The 26,061-nt window shown below is 43.4% G+C and overlaps 1 protein-coding gene across 1 annotated transcript in view; it reads left to right on the top strand.

Moving 5' to 3' along the window:
* casz1 (castor zinc finger 1) overlaps positions 1–25,310 on the top strand; it is a 75,271-nt gene extending 49,961 nt beyond the window's left edge. Inside the window, exons 4-18 of the mRNA XM_073469473.1 lie at positions 1,658–1,723; positions 4,352–4,442; positions 6,953–7,117; positions 8,774–8,946; positions 9,486–10,351; positions 14,247–14,379; positions 14,797–14,860; positions 15,847–16,010; positions 16,289–16,411; positions 16,494–16,814; positions 16,923–17,121; positions 17,938–18,109; positions 19,654–19,802; positions 20,876–21,107; positions 23,016–25,310. Coding sequence (XP_073325574.1) covers positions 1,658–1,723; positions 4,352–4,442; positions 6,953–7,117; positions 8,774–8,946; positions 9,486–10,351; positions 14,247–14,379; positions 14,797–14,860; positions 15,847–16,010; positions 16,289–16,411; positions 16,494–16,814; positions 16,923–17,121; positions 17,938–18,109; positions 19,654–19,802; positions 20,876–21,107; positions 23,016–24,289 — 4,192 coding nt within the window. The 3' untranslated portion in view covers positions 24,290–25,310. The remainder of the gene's footprint in view (positions 1–1,657; positions 1,724–4,351; positions 4,443–6,952; positions 7,118–8,773; positions 8,947–9,485; positions 10,352–14,246; positions 14,380–14,796; positions 14,861–15,846; positions 16,011–16,288; positions 16,412–16,493; positions 16,815–16,922; positions 17,122–17,937; positions 18,110–19,653; positions 19,803–20,875; positions 21,108–23,015) is intronic.
* Positions 25,311–26,061: the final 751 nt, after the last annotated feature.

Below are 26,061 nucleotides of genomic sequence, written 5' to 3' on the forward strand. Positions count from 1 at the left end.
TGGAAATCACTTGAGTATATTTTGATATGTTCGAAGAAACAGAATGAAAAACCACACATGGTGCAGAAAACATATCTTTCTTGGCCGTTGAAAATAAGGTAATAACTTATACAGAACTTGATTATAAGAGAAATCCCTCTCTTTTTGATAACTATATGATTTGTGCTTATTGACAATAATATTGTGTGTTACCGCATTAGTTATTTACACTACATCAATGCATACATCATGGAAATGAGCTAATAAATTGCATAACTTGTCATTAAAATTTTGCTTTAAAGTTTACTGGTAGATTAAAAAGACTCCAGTGGAACACCTTGGAGCTAATGTGAAGCTCACATACACTTAACTGCTACTGTGAGTCAGTTAGCCTAACGCAAAGGTAATTGCTACCTTCACAGCAGCCAACAGGAATGTAGTGTGAAATAGCGCACAGCGCCCAATAGATCCACGACATGATGAGTTGCGAAGGCACATGAAGTGTTTACTTGCTGTAGCACTCCGTGGAGACTGATTTAGCACAGTCATCGCAAAGTGACTGACTTCTTTCGTTTGGCTAGGGTGTAACAACTCTCCCTTTAATTACTTTGGAGCCATGACTAACCTCCCGGCGAGTCACAGGGGCCGAATCTGCACTGCCTGACGAGTGCACTTTAAAGGAAGCAAACGAGGGGTTTGGGGAGCTAGCCTACAGTCGTGTGCACTACCAGTAGGAAACAGCTCCCAGAGTCTGTTTGATTGGTTTTGACCTTGTCTCTAGTTAGTCAAGACCTATCAAAGACACTGTTCAAGAGCCCTCAGGCACCTCTCCCTCAGGCTTTGGCCTTTGTCAGGTTGGGGCTCAGTGGTGCTACAAGCTTGGCTAACTGACCCAGTCTGGTGCTTGTATACAGGGAGGTGAGGGGGTGCTCGGGAGAATGTCTGGCAGTGCATCCTCCCCTCTGGGCCAGATTAACCTGAGGTCATCCCCCGTGTGGAACTGCTCACATGGAGCTAAATGCCATCTCTGAAAGGGAGCAAGCAGAACCAATACTGTATTATAACTGTCACTCTACAGACAGTACCGTTACCTGCTTCACATCACAGGTGGCACAAAGTACACAGCATCCCTCAGCATGCCTCTCTAATGTAGTTATATGAAGATCCTCTTGATTTCCCTTTTTTTGAACTGAATCTGATTGAGTTGAAGCTGGTACTAAGTCAATTAGCTTGATCTATATGCATTTCAAGCTGCAGTGTTGTCTTACATCTTTGTTGGAACTGAGTCCAGACTGATTGGAGACAACTTGACATCAGTATTAGAGCCAAGGCCCTTAGAGATTATCAGAAAAGACCTTTTCAGAGCTTTTCTTCCACATCCCCATTATCCAGTTTTGCATATGAGCACTCTCCAAAATACCCCCATAAAAGATTAATGTCCCTTTGCTCCTGCATTTTGCCTTTCATTGGTTGGGAGCCCATGCATCAAAGTGTGCGCCTTCTATCCCTGATTCATACGGCACATGAAAACGCTGTTGTGCCACAAGAAAATGTATATTGATAGTCCAAAGTTTGGGAGCGGCTTGTAAGTAAATATTGTGTCAGTTTGTTTTTATTAACAACAGGCAGCCCAACCTCACCATTAATCCTGTCCCTTTTGTGTTTGCTGTTGCATTAGGAATGGCCTGCCACCAGATAAACCCGCCAGCGATGACATCAACCTCTACCAGAAATATATTGCCAGGTATGCAAATCCCTCAATGTGCTTCCCAATGAAAAAATATACCCAAAACAGAGCGAACCTTTTTTTTATCCTCTGATGTTGTGTGTTTTATACAGTGATGTAACTAGATCGTAGATGGGTATGAAAGTGTTCTGTGTGCAGTAAATTGATTAAGAAAAGACTGAAATTTATGTGCTGAGGGGAAGTCGAGGGATGAGGGGTAATGAAAGTGAAATGGTTTGATGGTAGCTTACTGTAACTGGTTGAATAAATACTTGTGGTGTGTATAGCACTAAAACATTGAGGAGAACATAATTCTGTGCAACTGTGTACTGTTAGCTGTTAACTGACACAGAGAGGATATAAGCCTTGGCCAGGTTTTTCTTGAGTCTTGCCCTTTATTGTTGAACACACGAGGAACTGACTGATCTAAAAAGTCTGTCATTCACACCAACAAAGACAAAAGCATCAGGGGAGGGGAGGTGTCTTGGGTTTCAATGGACACAGAACAATGTCTCCCATTCTGGATTCATTTTGAGCCGACACTAGAAAGGTGATTATCACTTGTTTGTTTATTCCATTTAAAAAGAGAGAAAAACAGCATTTGAAAAGCCAAAGTGGCTTTGGCGTTAATGATTACTTCTCCAAGCCATAACATGAAGGGCACAAATCAAAGCCTTGGCACTGACAGACACACACACACACACATACACACGCGTCCTCTTCTGCGCACACATACACATGCACACAAAACCCCTTCCTTGGACTGATTACATTTTGCAAGAAGATTTAATTAAGGAATTTTTAATGAGGCTTCTGCTGGCACTGCCAAGAACTGTTTTGATATTTGCGCTGCATAATGCATAAAATTTGTCTAAACATCTCGGCAGTTGATGCACGGGGAGGCTGCAGATAAGCCCAGATACAGTTTCAATTTCCGTGTTGGGGTTGGGAAAAAAAGAGAAAGGATAGAAGAGGAGGGAGGAAAAAAATGGAAAAGGAGGGCTCATAAAAAGGGCAAATGTAGCACCGAGAGGGGAGGTAGAAGCGGGGGAGGGTCCTCTTTGGAGCTGGGGCTAATGAGTGCACACTAATACTAAAAACCCGCTTTGTAAACATGTTCATGTTCAATCCTTGTGAAAAGAGAAAAAAAAGTTCTTCATCTCCTCACCAGACTATAGTTTGATGTTTTAAAGAGCTTCCCTCGTACTGTTTAGTTGCAGTTTTCACTCTTTAAATGCTTTCATGCACCCACTATTGCCTCGGCACTTTGATCTGTGTATCTCTATTGTAACTGGAGATGCGCTGCAATCTCTGTATCGTGGCGATATTAATATTTAATCTGCTGCTGAATAGCAGCGGCCCATTAGGCCCCCTGACGCGGCAAGTGGGAATTGTCCAGAGGCAAAGTGATACAGCTGGGCAATGAGCAGAGGGGTGGGCCACAGTCTCCAGGGATGGGGGGGCTTTGTGTGTTCATAAGTGTAAATGTGTGTGTATATCTGTGAAAAAAGAGTATAGAAAACACTAATGGTTGGGACATATGTTGGCTTTATTGTGTGCATGTACGCAGTCCTTCTTCTGGTTTTGTCTTCTCTAAAAGAGCCATCAAACCTTCCCAAAGCCCCTCTACCTCCATCACCATTTCCAGACACACACACACACACACACACAGACACACACACGCACACTCAAGCAGCCAACTTAAAAAGAGTAGTGGATATGCCGTTCAATTAGCTTAATGAACTCAGCAAAGTGATCTGTAAATGCAGCTCTGGGATAATCCTAACAAGGAAAAAACCGAAAGAGAGATGGAAAAAATATTACTTAGCCCCCTTTTCCCCCTCTCCTCTGCGCTAGCAGATGGAGTTCTTGGCAGCAGCAGTGCAAATGTTTATTTGTGTGTTTTCACTGGTAATTGGAGGATTTTAACAGTCATCATCGTCAGGCTTATAATCACCACCGTAAAAGTGGCTGTACACTGTAGCAAGCAGCAGCCCTTTTTTTTTTAAACTAGCACCAGACTAAAATTTGTTTTTTGGATTCCAGATGAGAGAGTGAAAGGGTTTGGGAGGAAAAGTAGACAGAGTTGTTCCTACATCTCAAGATACTTGACCCTTTTCCTCACGGAGGAAAACTGTGGTTAACCCGAAAGAACTGTGCATTGATTTGACAAGGGTTTTCACAGCGTCGAGAAATAAAGCAGTCATGGGGTTCCCGATCCTTGAGTGGGTGTGTGTATGCGTGTCGAGGGAAAGGGTTTCAGTGTAATAAGTGTCTCTTACGGCTGCTTTGGAAATAAATGGAGCTAATTTGGCTGAAATTGGTGTGACAGACGGGTAAATTGTTGCAGCAGTGTGGAAAGCAGAAGTCAGTCTGAGGGTGTGAGCTGCGTTACTTTGAAGGTGAGATGAGCATAATGCCTTTGAAAGCACCTTCACCTGTTTCATTTTGTGCCGTTCGTGGTATTCCAAATAATTTCTTCACTAATCATTCTTGATTTGCTGTTGATAATGTTATCTTTCCCAGCTTCTTATCATTCAGCTTTTTCATCCCTGTGACTGTTCTGTATGCGATAAGCTCTGATGTGTTCCCACGTCGTTTTAATTCACTGCTCTGTTGAAATGTTTCCTACAACTGGGTTTTCAGGTTCTCTGGAAGTCAACACTGTGGACACGTGCACTGTGCCTACCAGTACAGAGAGCATTACCACTGCATGGACCCTGAGTGTAACTACCAGGTGAGCGTGAGTATTTTATCACTTTTTTGAGCACCATCCAAATACAAATTCTACATTTTCTTCTGTTTCCTGCAAACTTTAGTAAAACTTAGGTGCCTCACAGGTCATATTCTCACACAATAAGAAAATTAAGACAAAGGTAATTTTCAAGTGCCACCTTTAAGGTGAGCTGCGCATAAGCTGAGCATCTTTTTCTTCAGGACACAACAAAGAGGCGATCCTAGGAAAGACAAACAGTGTATTGTGTCACCTTTTTGTAGTCACACCCTGCCAAAGTGTACTTAGATGAAAAGTTTGTTGGCCTTTGGTTTCCAGAACAGGCTATGGGTGTTTACATCCGTTCAGTTTGCAGGCGTCTTCCCCGCACAGTTGGTCTTTGACAGTTGGCCTTTTATCACAAGGGTTAATTTTAAATATGCTTGAAATATGCCTCTTTTTTATTTATGTGTTCTTTTTTCTAAAGACATCTGCCAGTGACTGGGGGCCTGCCTTTAATCCCCCTTCACGTTATTAATCTTGTCCTGGTCCCAGGAGTTGTCATGTATGGCACAGGAAGAAAAAACACAGAGCAGATCATAAGACAGGCCTTGTGTTTGCTGTAGCATATGGCCTGAGAGAGTTAGACAAACACAGGAAGATTTGTCAAAGATGTCAAAAATCCATGCGCAGCTAGAGCTCTGTGTGTTTTCCTTCCTTTTGCTAACAATTTTCTGAATTAAGCCATCTTCAGCTGTAATCTCCTTTGTCTGCTCCTGATCAAGAGAGATTACCGCTCGATAAATATTGTTTATGTGGTGAAAAGCATTTACAGATCCAAGCTTTCATTTTCTGCATGAATCCCACTTCACAGTCTGATGGGACACATTCTTGGAGGAATACAAAGGAAAATCATTTCATGTCATTATTTAGAGTGTTAGTTCAGGTTATCATGGCAATTTCCATGGTCAGGTCCACATTTCTCTGTTGCTTTTGCGTTGCATGGAAACACAGATATGCTCTGGAAGCCAGCTCTCGGGGATGTCAATACCCTGAAAAAAACAAGCAGGCAGTGATGAGCAGCCCCTTTCGAAGCGATAACTCATGAAATGTTACATGACACACTCTCCTGGAATATTATCCCACTGCCAGCCTCTGGGCGATTGGCTGAGTCTTAACATTCTCCTTTCATGGGCTTGTACATGAGGGAGAGTGTGCATCTTGCCACACTAGTGGGAATCCTAAAATAAATGTAGCAAGTGGCTTCCAACCTTCATCACCACTCAACTGAAAATGAGATCTTTTTCCCAGTCAGCTCTCTCCGTGGCCTATTTTGGACAGCTTGATGGATCGAATGTACCATGACCGCAGTTCAACTTATCTTTCGGTCGTAATTAACCATTGGATACCAGAAACCCCAGATCTGAGCTCCAGATTTTTTCCGGAAAATTATTCAAAAAATGATGAATTCTAAGCCGCCATCAATTAGATTAAAAATCCCAATGTTTGCTCCTACAGGAGTCAAACATCTCAGAAATATGCTTTGGGAAACAGGCCAAGAGCAAGGGAATGAACAGCTGTGTGAGATCTTAGATTTTTACTTGTGCGCAAGTGGAACACATGACACAAAGCAATTACCCTACTTTGTACAGCAATTAGTTGCTTTTTAGAATAGTTCTTTCTGATGTTTTTCCCTCAACTGGAGATAAATATGGATTGAAGACAGAACTGTCTCATTGATTTGCGCTTCTCCCGTTACAGTTTCTGTAACATCAGCTTAAGCCCAATTACAGCAGATTTGGTTGCTGCAGGTCTCTGTGGAGTGACTTTTCTGTTTCCCCTTCCCTATTCCTTGGAGTGGGAGGGATTTTATTTATTTATTTAATTATTTTGTAATTTTAGAAGGCGGGTCTCTTAGCATATTCACTCATCGTTACAGGCGCAGCCTTCACCAAAAGCGAGTGTTAATGCTTTAATTAAAACTGGAATCATATCTCAGCGAATTGAAAGGGAAAACGTTTTTTGGTTGGCTTGTTTGTTTGTTTGTTTCTGTTGTCTTCTGTTTTCCCCTGTGCACGTCTGAGAAACCATCTGCATGGAACATAATTTTTCCAGAGCAAGAAACATCAGAACTGTGATCTTGCATGTCAATTGATTTATCTTAATTAAAAAAATACATTTTGGTGGAAGAGAAAACATAATGCAGAGGCAGTCGGTGTATGGGGAACATACTTCACATTCCATGTGGAAGCTTCTCCTGAGCTCAGAAAGTCCCAGAGCCTTTGGTGCTGCATTTGGATAGGACACAAATTTGAGATATGCAAAGTAAATCAATAACCATAGAACTCGTCATCTTTAAAGGCATCCTGGCCCTCTCTATTGCAGTGTGCACAGCCTTGCTCAACTGCCAATTGGCTCCTGCATGTTGCAGCTGCTGCTTCCACAGAGATAAAGTGACTTGTTGCAGATTCTGTGACTGGTTTAAATAAACACCAACCTGTTGCCGTTTATTTTTCCCCCTCCCCTTTTTGCAGAGGTTTACCAGTAAGCAGGATGTAATCAGGCACTACAACATGCACAAGAAGAGGGACAACTCCCTGCAGCATGGCTTCATGCGCTTCAGCCCTCTGGACGACTGCAGTGTCTACTACCATGGCTGTCACCTCAATGGAAAAAGCACCCATTACCACTGCATGCAGGTACACTACGCAGACTCACATCTCTTCCTCTGCCTACACACATACCCACAATAAACCCACAAACGTGTACAGTAGACATGCACGCACACGAAAACAGAAAAAATATAATATCAGCAAATACAGCCACATGTATTTATCACATACAGTACAAATAACACACACTCACTAATGCTGATAAAAAATAATAATGTTTGCGATAAATGCATAATTCATCATTCAATTTACTTTCCAGGGCCACAAAACAATTGTCAGTAAATTGGATCACACACAGTTCATATAGAGCCTAAAGCCTGGTTCTGTGTCCAATAGGAGCCTTAAAACAACTTTTTGTAGTAATGGCATCATTTCAGGACAGTATTAAACAACATACAGCAGGTAAAAAAATTAGCATTGTGATATAGATAATGTACAGATCGGGAAAATCAGGCCACTTATAAGACATACACGACTTCAGGATGTTTGAGAGTCGCACAGTTTTACCTACATCTGTGGCCTGGAATCAGAGACTATTTTTTCATTTGTGCCAAGTGTCTTTACAGAGCAGTTTGCTATGTGTCTTAAAGTAAATAAAAGAAAATTGTAAAAGGGCAAATACACGTGAGGTTGCTGGTGCTTTTCCCCACCTCTTCACTCTCTCGCTCCTTAATTGGCATGGATAAAATTCAGTAAGGTGTTTATATAAACTACACATTTTTCATCTTTTAGTACCAAGCAGCCAGTTGAAGATAATTCCCCCTTCTGGATTTGTTTAATTTTTTTACATCTGCTTATTTTCAACATGTCATTGTGCTGAGAGCTTTCTCGCCAGCAGGGCAGCAGCACAGCGGAGGATGGCTGGAGATATATTCTTTTTTAAACCCCTCTAACGGCGTAATTGTTATTAGGACATTTCAGCCCTTGTTTTAACAGTCCCTGAGAACCTGCAGATGTTGGCATGGGCTCTCTTGATTTAGGGGGAAAAAAAACAGAGTGGCATTTTTTTCATTGTTTGACTCAATATGGAGAAGTTGCCCGGTTTGTACGGGTGAAAAGTGCCAGCGATGATATACAATTGCTGCTTTTAATTCAAACATTACCTGTTTTTTCCCCCTCTGTTGGCTCTGAGGACTCCTGAGTACCAGAACATTTTAAACTAAAGACCAAGACAGTCATCTTTCTCCTGTCTGCTTTCCTCTGCCCCCTCCAACTTTAAAATTTGTTCTCAGAGTTACAGTAAGTTTGTGGTGACTGCATCGTCACCCTTCAAATATGATTTTCATTTTCTAAAAGGCAGCTTTGCCAGGAAGGTACTCTAGTTTCAGCTGCCTGCTGTGACCACTGCCTCTTTCACTCACTTTTTTTCTTATTTTCCGTTTGTCACAATGATATGATTGTTTCCAATTCGAGCGTTTGACTTGAAACTTGTGTCGCTCTGGTGCGCATCACCACAAATTAAATTGTGAACGTGTGAAAACAACATTCTTCCACTCATTTCTAGGCCACTAGCATCTTCTTAACCACACTGAGTTGTTGTCTGTATAGCTTGTATAGTATCACATCTTTTTAAAGCACGGAGTTTTAGCTTTTTTCAAACCATTCTTGCAAACTGAAACTCTCGTGTCTGCTGTGGGCCCAGATCTTGTTTTTTGATTGCCATGCTTTGTCTCTGCTTTGCAGGTGGGCTGCAGCAAGGTGTACACCAGCACCTCAGATGTCATGACCCATGAAAACTTCCATAAAAAGAACGCCCAGCTGATCAACGATGGCTTCCAGAGATTTCGTGCAACTGAGGACTGTGGCACAGTCGGTTGTCAGTTCTACGGGCAGAAGACTACACACTTCCACTGCAGGTGAACAGGCTTAATGTAGTGGATGTTTCTCCACATGATGTTTTTGTTTTTTGTTTTTTGTTTTTTTACATGTATAAACAGTCTGACATCACAAGTGACATCACAACTCCCCCATTTCTTGGGCTGCAACATTGGTATTTTATATTACAGTCACATTTAGAAGGAAATAGAAAAAGAAAGAAACAATAAGTATATAAAATTAAGTAGAATATTTAAAAAACACTTTTATTGAAGAGCATTTAGTTTCATAAGTTTGAATCACGCTCTTATTTTGAAGAGCATGCACCCCAACTATTATCAATGGGTATAGAGAATCACTCAGTTGATTCAGACTCCCTCCCTGGAATGTATCCCTCTGGCAAAGGTTGCAGGTGGCAACGTGTCAATGAGCTGCTGCTGTGTTACTGAACCGCCTCAGTTATCATTCCTCCATTGTGAAGTATTTGAATCATGTGGACCCTCTCAATGACTCCCAGCAGCTTTGTAACAGAGCATCGTAGCTAATCATGTTTTCCCTTTATTTTCCATTGTTTTTCCAGGCGCCCAGGCTGCACATTCACTTTCAAGAACAAGTGTGACATTGAGAAGCACAAGAGCTACCACATCAAGGATGATGCCTATGCCAAAGATGGCTTCAAGAAGTTCTATAAGTATGAGGAGTGCAAGTATGAGGGCTGCGTGTACAGCAAAGCCACCAATCACTTCCACTGCATCCGCTCAGGCTGCGGCTTCACCTTTACCTCCACCAGCCAGATGACCTCCCACAAGCGCAAACACGAGCGCCGGCACATCCGCTCCTCCGGTGTCATGGGCCTCTCCTCCGCTTTCCTGGCGCCGAAGGATGAGCCAGAGGAATCGAGCAATGATGACCTGATGGACTTCTCGACCATCAGCAGCAAGAACTCCAGCCTGAGTGCCTCGCCGACAACCCAGCAGTCCACCACTGTACCGCACCTGTTGGCCACGCCCACCACAGCTGTCTCCTCTTCTCCATCAGGCCACACCCTCAAATCTGCACCCTCACTGTCCAGTGCAGGCCAGCGTATGTCCAGCCTGCTGTCCCAGGCCCTGCCCAGCAACATGCCGGTGGCCCTGGCTCTTTCCAACAGCGCTCTGGCCACTTCCAACCCATTCTTCCCCCTCATGCCTAGGCTGCCTCTACATCCACCTCCGCCAGCCGCTAGCCTGATATCAGCCGTATCTTCTGGGGCCCACTCCATGCCCACCGACTCACTGACCCAAGGTTGCTCCACAGCAGGGGCAGACGGAGCCATGGCATCCACCCCAACCTCCTTTGCCACCTCCTCCATCATGGAGAAGATCTCGGCAAGCAAAGGTCTGATATCACCCATGATGGCCAGACTGGCAGCTGCTGCCCTGAAGCCTTCCAACAACCCAGATATAGGTCAGTCACTTCCCAAATTGTCTTCAAAGTGCATTATTTGTGTGGATACTTACATTGTGAAAAAGGGCAAAGGGTAAAACTAAAACCTCCATTTAATACATTTATGTGTTGCACTGGTGGTCAGATAAAACAAGCATTTTGATGTCTATTAATCGTTTAATCTAAAAGTAACTAAAAAGAAATCATTAATAAGACAGGCCTGTTACAGGGTTTACGCGGGTCGTTAAAAAGGATTTAAATGTCTGAATTTTATCAGAATTTTAGGCCTTAAAATACCTTACATGCAATTTTGACAGGTCTTTAGATTGATTGTATTATGAAGTTACTTTTATAAAGTTGCATTAACTTCAGTCCAACATTTAAATGTGTTTTGGGAAAAATTTGCATTGATCACCCTGTAACAAAACTACAAAACCAAACCAACATGAAACCAATAACCACTAATCAGTCAATGCGTGTGTATAATAAATTAAATGCGATTCTGTTTGTGTTACTTTCATCTCATATGGGTAGGTGGAAGTTCAGCAAGAACTGGCTTGAACAGCACATGTAGTGCAAAGTTGAAGCCGATTGAAATGAACCTGCAGAAACCCTTTCTTAATAATTCCTTTCCCCCTTGATTAATGCTATAACTGAGCCAGTTTAACACACTTTATTTTAAATTATTGCAAGTTACAAACACTAATAAATTGGTAATCAACTGTAAAGGTTAACTTTGCTTGCTACTCTGTTTAGAGACAGAAGTCTTGAAATATATGACAAACAATGACCTTTTGAGCTGTGTCAGAGTCCAAAGAGAATATACTGCATGTATAGTAAAAGCCACATCCTTTTTTCTGTGCGTGGACGCTCCACTACTGCCAGAGAAGAGAAAGTGCACTCAAAGGTCATTTCTATCACTATCCCACAGTGGAGAGAAAAGGCAGAAAAACTGCTGCTTTCAGGCTTAAAGGGACATACCGGAGGCATAGTCCTCTGCTCTGGGCTTGTTATTGTGTTGATCGTTTGTTAGATACCCCCAATCCATTTGGAGATAAATGCGCTGACAGGGGAGAGTAGAGCCTGTAAAAGTCTCTTATGATGTTCAGAGTGGGGGCTCCTGGGGCTTGTGTCGAACATGTTTCCTCATCATTGGTCTCTTATCTATGTCTGCGCCCGTTCCAAGCAAATGGAGGTGGAATGAAATTAAGTTCAGAAATTGCGAGAACAAAAAATGTTGTTTTTTTTTCTTTTTCCGTATCCTCTATGCAAACTGATAAAAAACAGAAATCACTCAGGCAGAAATGACTCAATGCACCAGAGCTGAGAAAGAGGCTTTTTTTTTTCGCTGATACAAGAACTCCGACACACTTGCATGCATCAACAAAGACACACTTTTTGAATTTCTAGAAACCTTCTGTTCCCACGAAAACATGTCAATATCTGTTTAGCATAAACACAATTCACATAAATTTTGGAGGTAATTGCCTTGTCTTTGTTTATCATATTGCTCTAAACAAAGCTTCTGAAAAATGAAAATGAAGTTAAAGCATTAAATTGATAATGCACTGCAGAGCACAGTCTTGCATTCAGTAGCAGCGGGGCCTCCTGTGCTGAGCCTGAGCAGGTGGGGTGCGGATTGTAAATGGGGCTGCTAGGGGGAGCATCTCCGGATGTTGGGACTGGGAAGGATTACAATTCCTGGTGGTGTTCCCGGAGCAGGACAGGCCCTGGGAGAGAGCTGGGGCAGCTGCTCCGGGGAGCCGAGCTGAGCCCAGGCTGTCAGGCTGAGCTCCACCTCTGGGCTTCCAGCAGGTAGTCTACACACTGGGAAGGCCCCCACTGAGGGTGGGGCCTCCACAGATGGTGCCTTCACCACCCCTCTGGTTTGTCTCACTGAGAGGCTGCATTTCAGATCTCTCTGCCGGATAACAAAGCTCCCCGATCTCAAGCACACACTTTATCGTTAAAGTTCTGTGCACATACAGGATGGAGGGGTAGCTGCAGTTTTGTTTCTCATATTTGCTTCATAAAATGTGTGAACAGGACATTTGGGGCTAAAAAGAGGAGGAAGTGGTTTGTGCTTCTCTGTCGAAAAGGTGTGAAAAAAGTCACAGTGTTTGTGGCTATTTTTCACAGTGTTTATTTTTTCATTGGGGTTGTGAAACTGCACCTCTGTTGTGGTGAATTGTGCATTTTTCCTGTTTCTGCTTTCAGCATTTTCTCAGTATTCTTTCTTTTTTTTTTTATTAATGTTCCGCTCTAATTTACCCCTAAGTGTTTTTTCCCAGAGATTCGAGCATCTGAAGGGTTTACTAATTAGACACACAGTACAAATGATCTTTCACAAGCTCTGTATCTTATCCGGAGTAATTACATGGTGCTACATTATTCCTGGATAATTTCCAGAAAGAAGCTGCTTTGAGTCAAACTCATTTGTTCTCCTTCTTTGGGAAGTAGATAGAAAATTATAACTGCATGATGTGCAGCAGAATAAGAGACTTTAGCTGTATAATCCACCTTAAACAGTCAATTTATCCTCTGATATAGTAAAGGAATGCTTTAATCTGCCTGATGATCATATGTAGATGTACATATATGAGTGGATGCTCTTGATATAATGTGCTCTCATTTGGTCTGAGTGTTGATTTAATTGTCAATGACAAGGCAGGATGTGTCTGGCTAGTTAATTTTGGGTGTACTCTTATCAAGTCGGGGGGGAGGGGAGGACGGAGACTTGGTTAGCATTCAGCGACCTCAAACCAGACGCAAAATTGTTTGACTGCTGTTTTCCTTTAGCCCCACCCCACCTCCAGCCCCTCCAACCTCAGCCATTGTCAAACTGAACTGACACTGACACTTCCTCATCTCCTAGCTTTCAGCTGACAAGGCCCAAGACTGGCTTTTCCACTCCTATTCTGCCTGATATGTCTCTGGGTCATCTTGTAGCAGGGGGAACTCTGCTCGGTTTCCCCCTTACGTAGGCTCGTCTTGTTTTCTCCCCAGCAAGAAAAAGGAGAGGGGCCTCACCAGGCTGAGGGCCAAGGGCACACACTTGGTTGCCCATGACCTTGCCTGTCACTATCCCTCAGCACCAGTCTCTATTTCTAAACAACAGATTCCTCACCAAACCAATCATGGCCGCTGGTGCTCTCCAGTCTTACAGTGTCTGAGAGGGTACACGGGGGTCACCCCTCCCACTCACATATTTTTTTAAAAATAAAACGCCACTTATTGTCTACCAAAAGCCCCGCTTTCTCTCTGTAGCCCCAGGACAAATTAATATTTCAATCCCTTGGGGATGGGGGAGCAGGGCAGAATTCACCTTCCTGTCAGCATTTTTCCCCCACGTCATCCCCTCGTCTTTATTTATTTCATTTAAGCGCTCCTGTCCTCGCTCACAGCATCCACTGAATACCTATTTGGAGGAGAATGTGATCGAGAGGTCATGCTATTTGAACCAATCTGATTGGCTGTCAGCTCCAATCTGACCGACATAGCACCCCTGTTCCTTGTGGGTATGCTCAGTGGCATTGGCTGCCGTCCGTTGTCAGGCCAACGATGAGCCTGGGAAGGTGGGAAGGGAGTAGGGGGGAGGGGGGAGGGGTGGCCAATCTGAGACTGCCACTTTCCCTCAGCATTAGCATCTCACTTAATGACCAGTTAAGAGGCAGCCTGGCAAATGAGTTGTGACAAGTGCTGCAGAAAAAGGAGTCTTTTTCCCTCATATCTCCCGCCTCTCAATCACCATTTAAAAGGCTTGACGGCCTGACATAATTTCGCAATAATTATCACTCGGAGTATTCTTTTCGGGCCAGGACAGAAGTCAGATTGGATCTCGTCATAGGATAATAATGCTGACCAACAATAACTTTGTTGTCTCTTCTCTCCTCTGCGTCTCTGTCTTCATCCTCAGGGAACGGGCAGCCGGCTTCAGCCAGCCAGTTCAATCTGGTTCAAGTGAAGCAGGAGCCAGTGGATGCCACTTCTGGGGCCTCCCAAGACTCCACGCAGGAACACAGCCTGGACCTGAGCAAAAAAGACCACAGGTACACAGCTGCATGGAACACAGAGGGTTAATTCTATATAGAAAATGTTGGTTCTTGTAGTAAATTCACATAATGTATTCACAAAATAAATCAACACATAAATAAGGTTTCTCAGATTGATTGATGATTTCTACATTCTTGGCAGCCAGGGTTATATTCACAATTATTTATCAAAAATATCTCATTACATGTGCATACAATTATAAAATCCACAACATATTACTCCCTGTTTTTGAGAGAGGGATGTTTATATAAACCTTCAGCTCCAATTTTCCCTCCAACTCACTGTAGATCTTATTTCTTAAGAAGACAGCATTTTTCTTCTTCATTATACAGGCACACCTTGTGTGATAAATAGTAATATTTACTGTTCTCATGCAAATCTTGACTAAACATTGTTCATTTTCCTTGTTCCAGTAATGAATCAAACGGACACCCTGTACCAGGGAATACATCTCTTTTATCCTCGCTTATGAATAAGGTAAGATCCATCCATCAAACGCCTTTCATCCAAAGACAAATTAGCGGGACGCGGAGGGGCCTGTTTGTTTTTTAATGTTTCACCGCTAATAAGATGAGTTTGTATCATTTAAATTTTCCAGCCATTTTTCATACAGTGTAATTTTCACTGCACCTCTCACAAATTAATATAATGAAGCAGTAGCTGGGTGCCATGCCAGATATATAGAGATGTTTGTTTTTTGATGAGCTGTTTTGAACTCACCGTCCATTTTTTCTCCTCCTTTATACTTTTTCTTCCCCCGCCTCTCTCTACATTTATTTATAGAGTTGGTAAATTATTTGATTAAAAAGTCAGAGCAGAAAAAAAGCATGAAGGCGCTTGCGCTCATTTTTTACCAGGCTAAATGTTAGTGTATGGAAATTTAAACGTGCGGTATTTTTTGTGAAGATTAAAATGGACATTGTCTTAATCATACGTCTTATCTGATTGATAACAATGTGCTAGGTGGTTTCCATCACATTGATGGTGTAATGACAGATCAGCCTCCATTTTTTCTACCCTCACAAACTGATCAAAACCTCCTCCCTCCCTCGACACGTGTTGTCTTTTTTAACCTCTCCCCAGGAGAGCTTAACTTCAGCGTTGTTCTCCTCAAAGCAGTCATTAAACCCAGACAGTGGAGGAGCTCTAAGACCTGTTGTCCAACAGCTCCTCGTGTCATGTCAGCTTTTGGGGGTTTGATTCAAGCAACCACATCACATAAAAGGGTTAACAGTTACTCCCAGAGGGCGCTTGGCAAACACGCTTGGCCTGCACTCAAGCAAAAGCCTGGATGTTTGTAAATCTGGCTGCGCTTTTTAGCCTCGCCAAAACATTTGTGTGTGTGTGTGTGTTTGTCTGTGTGTGTGTTAACTCTCACACTCTCACTAACATATGCAAGTGCCCAACTTACGTATGCTCAGCTAACCAAGCAGCTGGTTGTTTACGTGCTATGTGTTTTGTAGATGTCACAGGTGAACCCTGCCCTGTTCAACGCCATGAACCTGAAGACAGAGCTGGAGGCAGGCCAGGGCAGCAACGCTGCAGAGGCAGCACAGTATCTGAACCGAGTTCTGAAGAGGCCCACGCCAGAAAAACCCACTGAGATCTGGAGGACATATCTCCGCAGGTATGAAACATGCAGCACACTTGACTCATTTCATTTTGATAGTGAGAAAACAGTCAGAGAGTTTTAAAGTACTGTAAATAGAAGGCCTTTCTCTGTAAATCCAATTCCTCACATACTGTATGCCTGGAAACCCCCTGAAACATAAAGAATCTGGTCATGCAGGAATTTGTGATGACTTACAGTGCAGCGGATATACAACGTTTACCGTCAGAGTTAAGCCAGTTGTCCTCTTAGCATTTGTTGTTTATCTGAGAACCGCCTTTGTTATCTATGTTAAGGTTTGACACTGATGACTTCTGTGAGGCACAGTGTGACTTCCTTCAGAAAGTGCACTTTCACTGCCTGGTAGAGGACTGTGGTGCACTCTTCAGCACTGTGGATGGGGCCATAAAACATGCAAAGTGAGTGTGAAAACTGGTTCATTATCAGAAAATGAAAAAATTGATGGTTTCTCTAAAAATGAGCTTCCATCTTGTTTTTCAGCTTCCACCTGCGAGCCACCATGAAAGTGAAGTCGGAGCCTCAGTTTGGTGAGGGCAAGGACTCTGGTGAGGGGAACCCGCTGCAGCCTGCTGCCCCCGTCTCTATGGCCAACAATCCCTCTATGGATGTGGCACACCTCACCTCCTCCGGTGGCTACAGCTCCCCTCCTCCCTCCCTGCTGGCCTGGAAGCAGCTGACTGGCAGCATCCCTCAGATGTCGGCCTCGATGCCCAACCTGCCGGCCAACTCCCCTCTGGCCACCACCTCTCTGGAGAACGCTAAGCCACAAGTCAAACCTGGTTTCCTGCAGTTCCAGGAAAAGTAGGAGAGACATTTATTTGTGTCTTATTACATCACATTAGAATGTTTTTATTTTCCTCTTTGGGCCAAGTTTTTATTAAACTGTGTTTTCCATTTTTATTCATCCAGTGATCCCTGTTTGGCTACTGACTGTAAGTACTCAAACAAGTTCCACTTCCACTGCTTGTTTGGGAATTGCAAGTATGTGTGCAAGACGTCTGGCAAGGCAGAGTCCCACTGTTTGGACCACATCAACCCCAGCAACAACCTGGTCAACATCCGTGACCAGTTCTCCTACTACTCTCTCCAGTGTCTCTGTCCCAACCAGGTGAGTGTGCAGCTTGATAACTCAGCCAGGAGCTGAATCACCTACTGTCATCCCCCAGAGTTTTCTAAGCATGAAGTATGCTATCTATTAGACCAGTGTTTGAGGTTATTTGACTCAAGGCTTTCACAACCGCTGCTCCCCGTCTTCCATCTCTGCTGAAAAAGACAGTCGACTCACCCCAGTAATGCCTGTTTATATGTCAATGATGTCATTTTGACTGCCGCATTCTCCTCTCAGAAAAGGCCAATTTAGCTGATATTACCCAATAAATCATTGTCACTTGCACAGTAAACAAGGCTGTCTGGAATAGGGCAAAAATCAGGGGAATGCTTCGCAAATGAAACCTAAATGGCAGCCCCTGCCTGCTCTCATGAGCCCGTATTTGGAAAACCGTTTAAATGAATTCATTAATGTGTCGAAAATCACCCCTCTCACAAAAAGTCCCCCCGTCTCCCTCCTCCTCCCTCCACCTCCTCCCCTCCTCCCTTTAGTCTCCATCTCCTGAACTGAGCAGATCTTATTTGGCCCAGTCCTTTGGGATCTGAGCATCACAAACAGATGGTGGTGTACAGACATGTTAGAAAGGAGGGGTGTTTGTGGGAAGCCTCAGAAAAAAAAGCTATCATACTTAGAAATGTGGGATGTTCCAAATGACCAGAAAGGAAAACACTGTGAGGTGTTGATTATGTTTTTGTTTAGCGTTCACTTTAACTTTGCTCACAAAGAAACATCAAATATTGTTAATCAGCTCCTTCGGCTTTCAAACATTCACCACGTTTGACTCATGAAATTGGAAATTATGTGCCTCTCCTGCAGCACTGCGAGTTCAGAATGAGGGGCCACTATCACTGTCTGCGGCCCGGCTGCTACTTTGTCACCAACATCACCACTAAGCTGCCGTGGCACGTCAAGAAGCACGAGAAGGCGGAGCGCCGTGCCGCCAACGGCTTCAAATATTTCACCAAGAGGGAGGAGTGTGGAAGGCTGGGTAAGGAAAAATACTTCTGATCCTGTCTAAGTTTTTTACCTTTTTGTCTTTGCCTCTTCATCATCCCACATGTCTTAACACTCAGCTTTTGATATTTTACGAGGAGAGAAGTGTGGATTAAAGGTGTTAAATTGAGAAAGATGTGGATTGATTTTCAGTTGCTGTTGCAAGAGGATATTCTCTGTGTTTACAAAGGGAGAGAGACCAGTGTTGGCAAACACACTGTCGTGCCGTTTGAGTTGTTTAAGAGGCATGAAACAAGTCTGCCTCATAGGTTTTGTTGCTGTGTTTTGCATATTCACAATGGCACCTCAAGTCCCAAAGGTAGTCTTGCCTGTACTATATGAGCAATAACGTCAAAGGGGGCAATCACATCCAGGTTGTTTTCTTCTTCCTTTTGCCCCTGTCAGAAATGAGCAATTAGGTTTGTGTTTGTTAATTATCCGGCTTGTCTGGTTTAGCCTGTTTGTGTTCTGAAGCTGCGCCTCACAGCCACCGCTGCCATCACACAGAAATGAATTAAAAGTGATCTGTTTTTTTCAGGCGGTTACACAAGCTTTTCAGAACGCAGAAACAAAGCAAACAAAAACAGGCCCTAAACAGCTGTTTTTTGTCCCCAGCCTGATCTGCCAACTGTATTGTTCGGGCTGGGGGGGGGAAACAGAAAGGATTACCATCGGTAGCTCTCGAGTCATAAAGAATTGATGGGTTGCCAGTATCCATGGCAGCAACATTAAACTGAACACCGCTGATGATGTTACCTGGTTTCTGTCTCACAAAGGGCCCTCCATGTCACGGGGTTACTGTTATTTGCTCAACTTTGCGTGTTTAAAACGTTGTGTGTGCAAAAGCTATTTGATGACACAGACGTGTTGTGCTCTTAAACTGGGTGCCATGGTTACTGACATGCAAGCACCTGCCCAGCATGTTACTCTTTCAATTATTTCTGCCTGCTTTTATATAATGGTATTTGATTAACAGACACAAAACGGAACATTCATTTAATTTGAAATCATAAAGCAATTAGAGCCAGACTGGTTAAAACAGGAGAAAAGAACAGAAGAATATGAAGCAGACAGCAGTACAATGGAGAACAAAAGGAAAAAATGACAATGGAGATACTTTGAAAAATGAATTTAATATGGTAATAATTGTATATTTACTTTGGTTTGCAGGGGTGTGTGCATTATTGGCCCACAGAAAATGAGAATTTATTTATGTAAATTCCTAATTGAATAAAGCATGTCAGTGTAATAAAAGAGCTCCACAGGTTCGGTGCACAGAAGCCTTGACTTGCTCAGTGTGACACTGAAGTGATCTAATATTCCTCCTACATGTACACTCTGAAACACTTTGAAACCCGATCTCTCTTTTGTCAGAGCTATATCATGAAATTAAAAAAACCTAAAAATATTTCACTTTGTGTTTGATCTAATCATAACACCGTCTCACTGATGATATTGCGTTCATTGCAGTCGCTGCTCTCAGAGACAAATTAATCTGTGAACGGAGAGTTTACAACTGTTACTGGTTTCTTTTCGCAGGTTGTAAGTATAACCAAGTCAACAGCCACTTCCACTGCATCCGCGCGGGTTGCCAGTTCTCCTTCCTGCTCAAGCACCAGATGACCTCACATGCACGCAAACACATGAGGCGGATGCTGGGGAAGAACTTTGACAGAGTCCCATCACAGGTACAAACACACAAATGGTGACATCTAACACGTGTCATTATGGAAAGGGTAATTATGTGAAAATACGTGCGGAACACCGCAGTGAGGTAAAACAGGTGTTGAATGTTTTAATGAAACATATTCCAGCAAAGCTGCACACCGTTTTACTGAGAGATAAAACAGGCTATTTATGCAGCATAGATGTTTGACTCTAATTTTCTATTTTTAAGGCTCAGTGATTTTGTTTTTGTCAGTTCTTGCCAGAAAAATACCCAAATGTTTAAAAAGAAACAGAAATATTTAAATGGATTTTCACCCAAATGTTGTGTTTTCACCGACACAGATCATTGTAGTGTGGTTTCTGCTGCAAATAGATGATTTAAAAAAAGGTTGTCTTCCAAGAAGCACTGTGGAGGAAATCTTCGGGTTATAGAAAGTGAAATTAAAAAATGAGAAGATAAAAAAGACGCTACTAACCCTAAGTCTTTCACTGCACAATGTATTTTTGAGAACAGATATTTACTTTCATTTTAAGTTTTTTATTACAAATTTTAAAACAAATCCTAAGTTTTCTTTCTATTTTGGCTCAAAAATGATGAGGCCTACTTATTAAATGTTAAAATGCAAAGTAATTGTGACTTACACTATGTACCTAGTTTGGGTGTTTCTTAAATCGTGCTTCGTGCTCTGTGAGTCATATTCAAGTAAAAGAGTAATGAGTTCATTCGGTGTTGTGTAAAAAAACAGTACCGTTCATATCCTGTCACACCAGTCAATGACAAATCACTCATGACATTCTTTGGATGAATTTTTCACTCTGGGGTGTTTTCCGTTTCCCACCTTAACCTCCAAAGTACATCCTGTACTGAACGTGAATTTCAATATGTGGATTTTCTAGTTCTGTTTGTTCTTTTTTCGGTTTGAAGCCTTCACATAATGACGTGCGGGTTTCATTCTTTCAAAATACTTCAGAGGTTTTGAGAAATTCTTGGTCAAACGCCAAGTGACAACACCTGCATTAATGACACGCTATATCAACGGATGTTGGTTTGTTTCTTATGTCCCTTTACAATGATGATTATTATGTTTCCCAGGTGATGCCACTCGGTCAGAGGGCAGATGAGATGCAGCATGGTATGATGTCTGGGCCTTTAGCCAACCAGGCTGGTATCAACTCCAGCTTCTCCTCCAGCATGATGGAGGAGACTGATGATTACATGGACTACATGGGAGGAGGGGGCAGCCCCTTGGGCCTCTCCTCTGAGTCCTCCAACCAGGACCGGAGCTGCACCAGCACACCTGTAGGCAATGATGGCTCTCCAGCAGGTGAGAATAAGACAAAGTGTCAGCATGAAGAGCTTTTAATACAGTTCAGTCTAACAGGTGAATAGTGCAATACAAGTGACATTCAGCATCGTTCATCATGCGTCACTCATCTACCTTACTCAGAAAACCAGCAACTTGTCATTTCATACATTCTTCAATCATGTATTTCATGATTTAGTAGTTTGATCAATAGAACAATGAGACATCAGTCATATTATACGAGGCTGATGACAATGCTGTATTCTTATGCTCTGAGTCGAGGACAAGATCTTTTGCAGTTTGCCTGGTCATCCTCATAAAACATCCATTTTGTACATCAGTAGTTTGAGTTATTGCACTGTGTGTAGCTTATTACATTTTCCTTTGGCCAGAGATCATCCCTGTGGCTTTATGTCTACTTTAGCACTTTTAGTGGGGTGGATAGGACAGGAAAGGAGAAGCAGCCTCTTTCCCCTCAAACTTACTGAATAAATGGGTTCTCCTCCTGCTTTTTTCTAAATCTGAGCCTGCCTGTGATTTTCACATTTCTCCACGTGTTGCCAGTATTATCCACTACTCTCATCATTGTTGTTTTTGGCTGGTGTTTGGGTTACTTGTCTTGAATGGGCCTCATTTTGTATCATTCTCTTATCTTTTATCTTTCCCTTTTTACCTCCCATCCCTCTGTGTGTGCGCGCGTGTGATTTGGCCCTTGTTTTTGTGTGTGTGTGTGTGTGTGTGTGTGTGTGTGCCGGTCTGTGTGTTTCTTCCCCTCTTGTCTGTCCTTCACCCTCTCTGGTCAACCTGTCTCTCCAGGACAAGGCTACCCCGCCACCACTTCTGCTCCTACCACCCCTGCTGACACTAGCGCTACCCAAAATGCACCTCCTTCTTCCCCTCCTCCTCCTCCTCCACCACCACCTCCTCCTCCCTCCGCTCCTCAGCCTGGCCTCCAGTCCCAGGCCCCATCCCTTTCTCCTGCTCTCCTTCGACCTCCTCTCCCCTCACTCCCATACCTCCTCTCTCCATCCTGTCTGTCATACTCTCTGCTCAGCGCCTCTCTGGGAGCCACTCGGAGTGTTGTCATGCCAACCAACACACCAGCTTTCAGCCCCATCATTGCCACTCCGTCTCCGGTTAAAAATGACGTCCCTATAGTTCAGGATGCTGCAGGTACTTATCCCCGGCGCAAACCAACACTGCAGCTGTCAGTCCTGTGTAGGATTTAACTGAACTGTGTGATTCAACTTTCTCTGTAGAAGAAAATAAAAGTGGCTTTCCAGCATGCAACATTTGTTTAAAACTGATGAAATGTGCATGCTTACTTTACTGACTGGGTACAGTGACAGAACAAATGTGTATTAATCTCTTACACCATTGCGTGTGAGGTCACTTTTAGTATCACGAGGATTTAGAGATAGAGCGGTAAATTTGGCACCTGTAGTATGAAGCCTGGGCCTTGTTTAGCTTCCATTAACAAGGCTGCAACAGCAGCCTCTTATTTTAATCACGCCTCAAGTTTTATCGAGGCCCACTGCTTCCTGTCTTGCAGAACAGGGATCACATCATTAGCAGTGACCCCAGGGTGTTGCAAAAGGTGGGTGCCCCTCATAAAACAACATGGAGATAAGAGGGTCGGTTAAGACCCACAGCTCCGCCTCTGTTTGGAGGCTGGAGACACCCTGTAAAAGTGTCATGTTCCAAAGTCAATCTATCATTTTCCCCCTCCTTTAATCATTCTGGGAATTAGGAATAAAAAACTGTGTGGCTCTCTATGCTTACTCAGCTGTGAACCACTTTTGGCTGAGTAAGGTTGCACATTAGAGTTTAAAGTAAGGCGGTCGCGCAGTGTAATTTGCTTGTAGTTTGTGGGTTTTACTTTGTGAATCGACTGATTGTTCTTTAATGTGCTTCCTTCCTTTCTTTCAGGAAACACCATCTCCATTCCCACAGCCACGGGTTCAAAGAAGCGCTTCTGGATCATCGAGGACATGTCACCATACGGCAAGCGCCGCAAGACCGCCTCATCACGTAAGATGCTGGATGAGGGCATGATGCTGGAGGGCTTCCGCCGCTATGACCTCTACGAGAACTGCAAGGACTCGGGCTGCCAGTTTTCTCTGAAGGTGACCCACTACCACTGCACACGTGAGAACTGCGGCTACAAGTTCTGCGGCCGCACCCACATGTACAAGCATGCGCAGCACCACGACCGCGTGGACAACCTGGTCCTGGACGACTTCAAGCGCTTCAAATCCTCCCTCAGCTGCAACTTCACTGACTGCCAGTTTTCAGGCAACAGCACCCACTTCCACTGTCTGCGCTGCGGCTTCCGCTGCACCGACAGCACCAAGGTGACGGCCCACCGCAAGCACCACGGCAAGCAAGATGTGATCAGCGCCGCCGGTTTCTGCCAGTTCAGCTCCAGTGTCGATTGTGAGGTTCCCGACTGCAAATATAAGCTCAAGTGCTCGCACTTCCACTGCACCTTCCCTGAGTGCAAGCACACGGTGGTGGGCATGTCCCAGATGGACTCCCACAAGAGAAAGCATGAGAAGCAGGAGCGTGGCGAGCTGCCGTCTGTGTCGCCCCAACAAGAAGCAGTGCACCACCTGGGAGGAAGTGTGTCTGCAATCCCTCCAGTCTCCATGAGTCTTTCTACTTCCTCACCTGGAGGCCTCCACGGGTTTTCCCACACCATCAACAGCAGCGCTCGCTCTATGCTCTACCCAACAGGCCACATCGCGTCTGAGTACAACCACCCGTACCCGCCATCCTCCCTCAGCCTGGACAGCTCCCTCAACCTGAGCACCGACACCAGCAGCTCCCTGTTCTTCCTGAAGAACGCAGCTGGTCTGGGTCTCAGCGACTCACTGGACCTCAGCAAGAAGATGCACCACGAGGCAGCGCGGTCTGGCCACAACGCCACGCCCCCGCTGGGTCTGCAGGCACCTCAGGACGACACCACGGGAACATCCGGAGAGGCCGAAGATGACCTGTCGCCAGAGGAGGAGGCGCACGCTGAGGAGGAGGAAGAAGAGGAGGAGGAGGAAGAGGAGGAGGCAGAGGAGGATCTCAACACTGACTCGAATGATGATTCAACAGCGGAGCCATACGGTGAAAAGGACAATGGCGAAAGTTTTGATGCTTCCGTTAACCACACTGATACTTCCCAACTGGAAAAGCAAGACGTTGACCCATGAAAAGAAAGAGAACTGCGAGTGACTGTAGAAACTGAAGAAAAACTCTGTGTACTTTGAACAAACAAAAATGAAAAGGGGCGTCATTTATCATGTTTAGAGACTTCAGATGACAACAAAAAAACAACAACAGCGTGGAGAAAATGACGGCCCAAAATGATTTATTATGATGTTTACAAGATGACCAACATTATTAATTCAATTATGCATTAAGAAAATATGAACGGAGACACACAGAATTAGGCCCTGTTTTACACGCGGGGCAGCAATGTAAAGCATTTTACTACACATCAGTCTTTTTGTGTGTGCGTGCATGTTTGACTTTAATTTATTTTTATTTTTTTCACTTTTTTGTGTGTGGATAAAAAAACAAAACGTCAGAAAAACAAAAACAAATCTCTCTATATAACTATATATGTAAGTGTGTGTGTGAACGATGATATACAAAAAGGAAATTGCTGGCTCAGGCAACATGAACTGCAGGGCCGAGGAGACACAGAAAAAAAAGGGATGTGAATCACTAAGGGGAAACAGGATGTGTTCAAACATTTGATCTTTTTTTCTGTATTAATATTATTATTATTAATTAATATTATTACTAGACACTGAGAGACAGGGGAGTTACATTGTGCTCGTTCCACCTCTCTCAGATGTTTTTCTTTGTTCTCAACATGTGGAACTGACCAGTAAATGTGTGGTCAGTCTCAGCTGCAGTCTCAACAGTTCTCTCTGACATTCTGCTAGAAAATGTTCGACTAGCACCAAAAACCAAGCTCAGCCCTTGTAATTTAACCCCCCCTGCGGAGGAATCAAGTTTGTGTGTGGATAGTGCACTTTTATATTAGCTGACCATGATGATAAACGATGATGATGATGATAGATAACTCATAAGCATATTTAAAGATATTTTTGTTACCATTTGCATCTTTGCATTACAATGTCGTTTTGTTGTGTTGTTAGTCAGAAGCATATCGATCTGTAAGCAAGGCGAGGTCGTGATTAACGGCCAACGAGTCCGGTTGAGGAGGAGGAGCGGGAGGTGTGTGTGGGGGAGGGGGGGGGGTCAGACTGACCAGAGGAAACGATGAGTCACTCAGATGCAGCGAGGGGGGATGACAGAGGAAGCGTCAGGGAGTGTGTTTTATGTTGAAAATATACAGACCGAAAATGTCTCAACGGCATTTTGTTTTCCATTCACTATGGCTGTGGTTGAGCTCCTGTTGTAACGGTTTTTATTTAATATTTATGTGACCTTCCAATGAGAAATTTTTAGGGTGTTATTGCACTTTTTAGGTTCATTTTTACCGTCTGAAAAAAAAATGATATATATCTTTTAACAGGGAATTTGCTTTAAAGATGTTGTTTTAGTTCACTTTTGCTTTAATGCACAAATAGATGTTAGTGTGACAAAGAACTGTCGTTCTGTGATTTATTTAAAGACTGGTTTTTATTTTGCTTCTGTGATTGGACAGTTTGAAAAAAAAAGCAAATGGGCGCACCAGAAAAAACTGGTGCCCTGATAAGAAACACTAATACGGACTGTGATTTTTTTTAAATTAATTCTGAAGAAGTTCATGGCAATGCTCACTTACTGTAGTACTAAATTATAAATCTGTCAAAGCCACCCTCTGGTTTATATTGAGCGAATATGTACGACCAAGAAGTTGACACACTGATCATGAGTTATCTCCTGAGCTTGGCATTGGAAATAAATGATCACAATATAGGGAAAAATAATGTGTGTAGATGATATTCCTCCAGATATTGTTTTGAGA

Source organism: Pagrus major, chromosome 7 (assembly GCF_040436345.1).
Source record: "Pagrus major chromosome 7, Pma_NU_1.0".
Classification (NCBI taxonomy): Eukaryota; Metazoa; Chordata; class Actinopteri; order Spariformes; family Sparidae; genus Pagrus; species Pagrus major.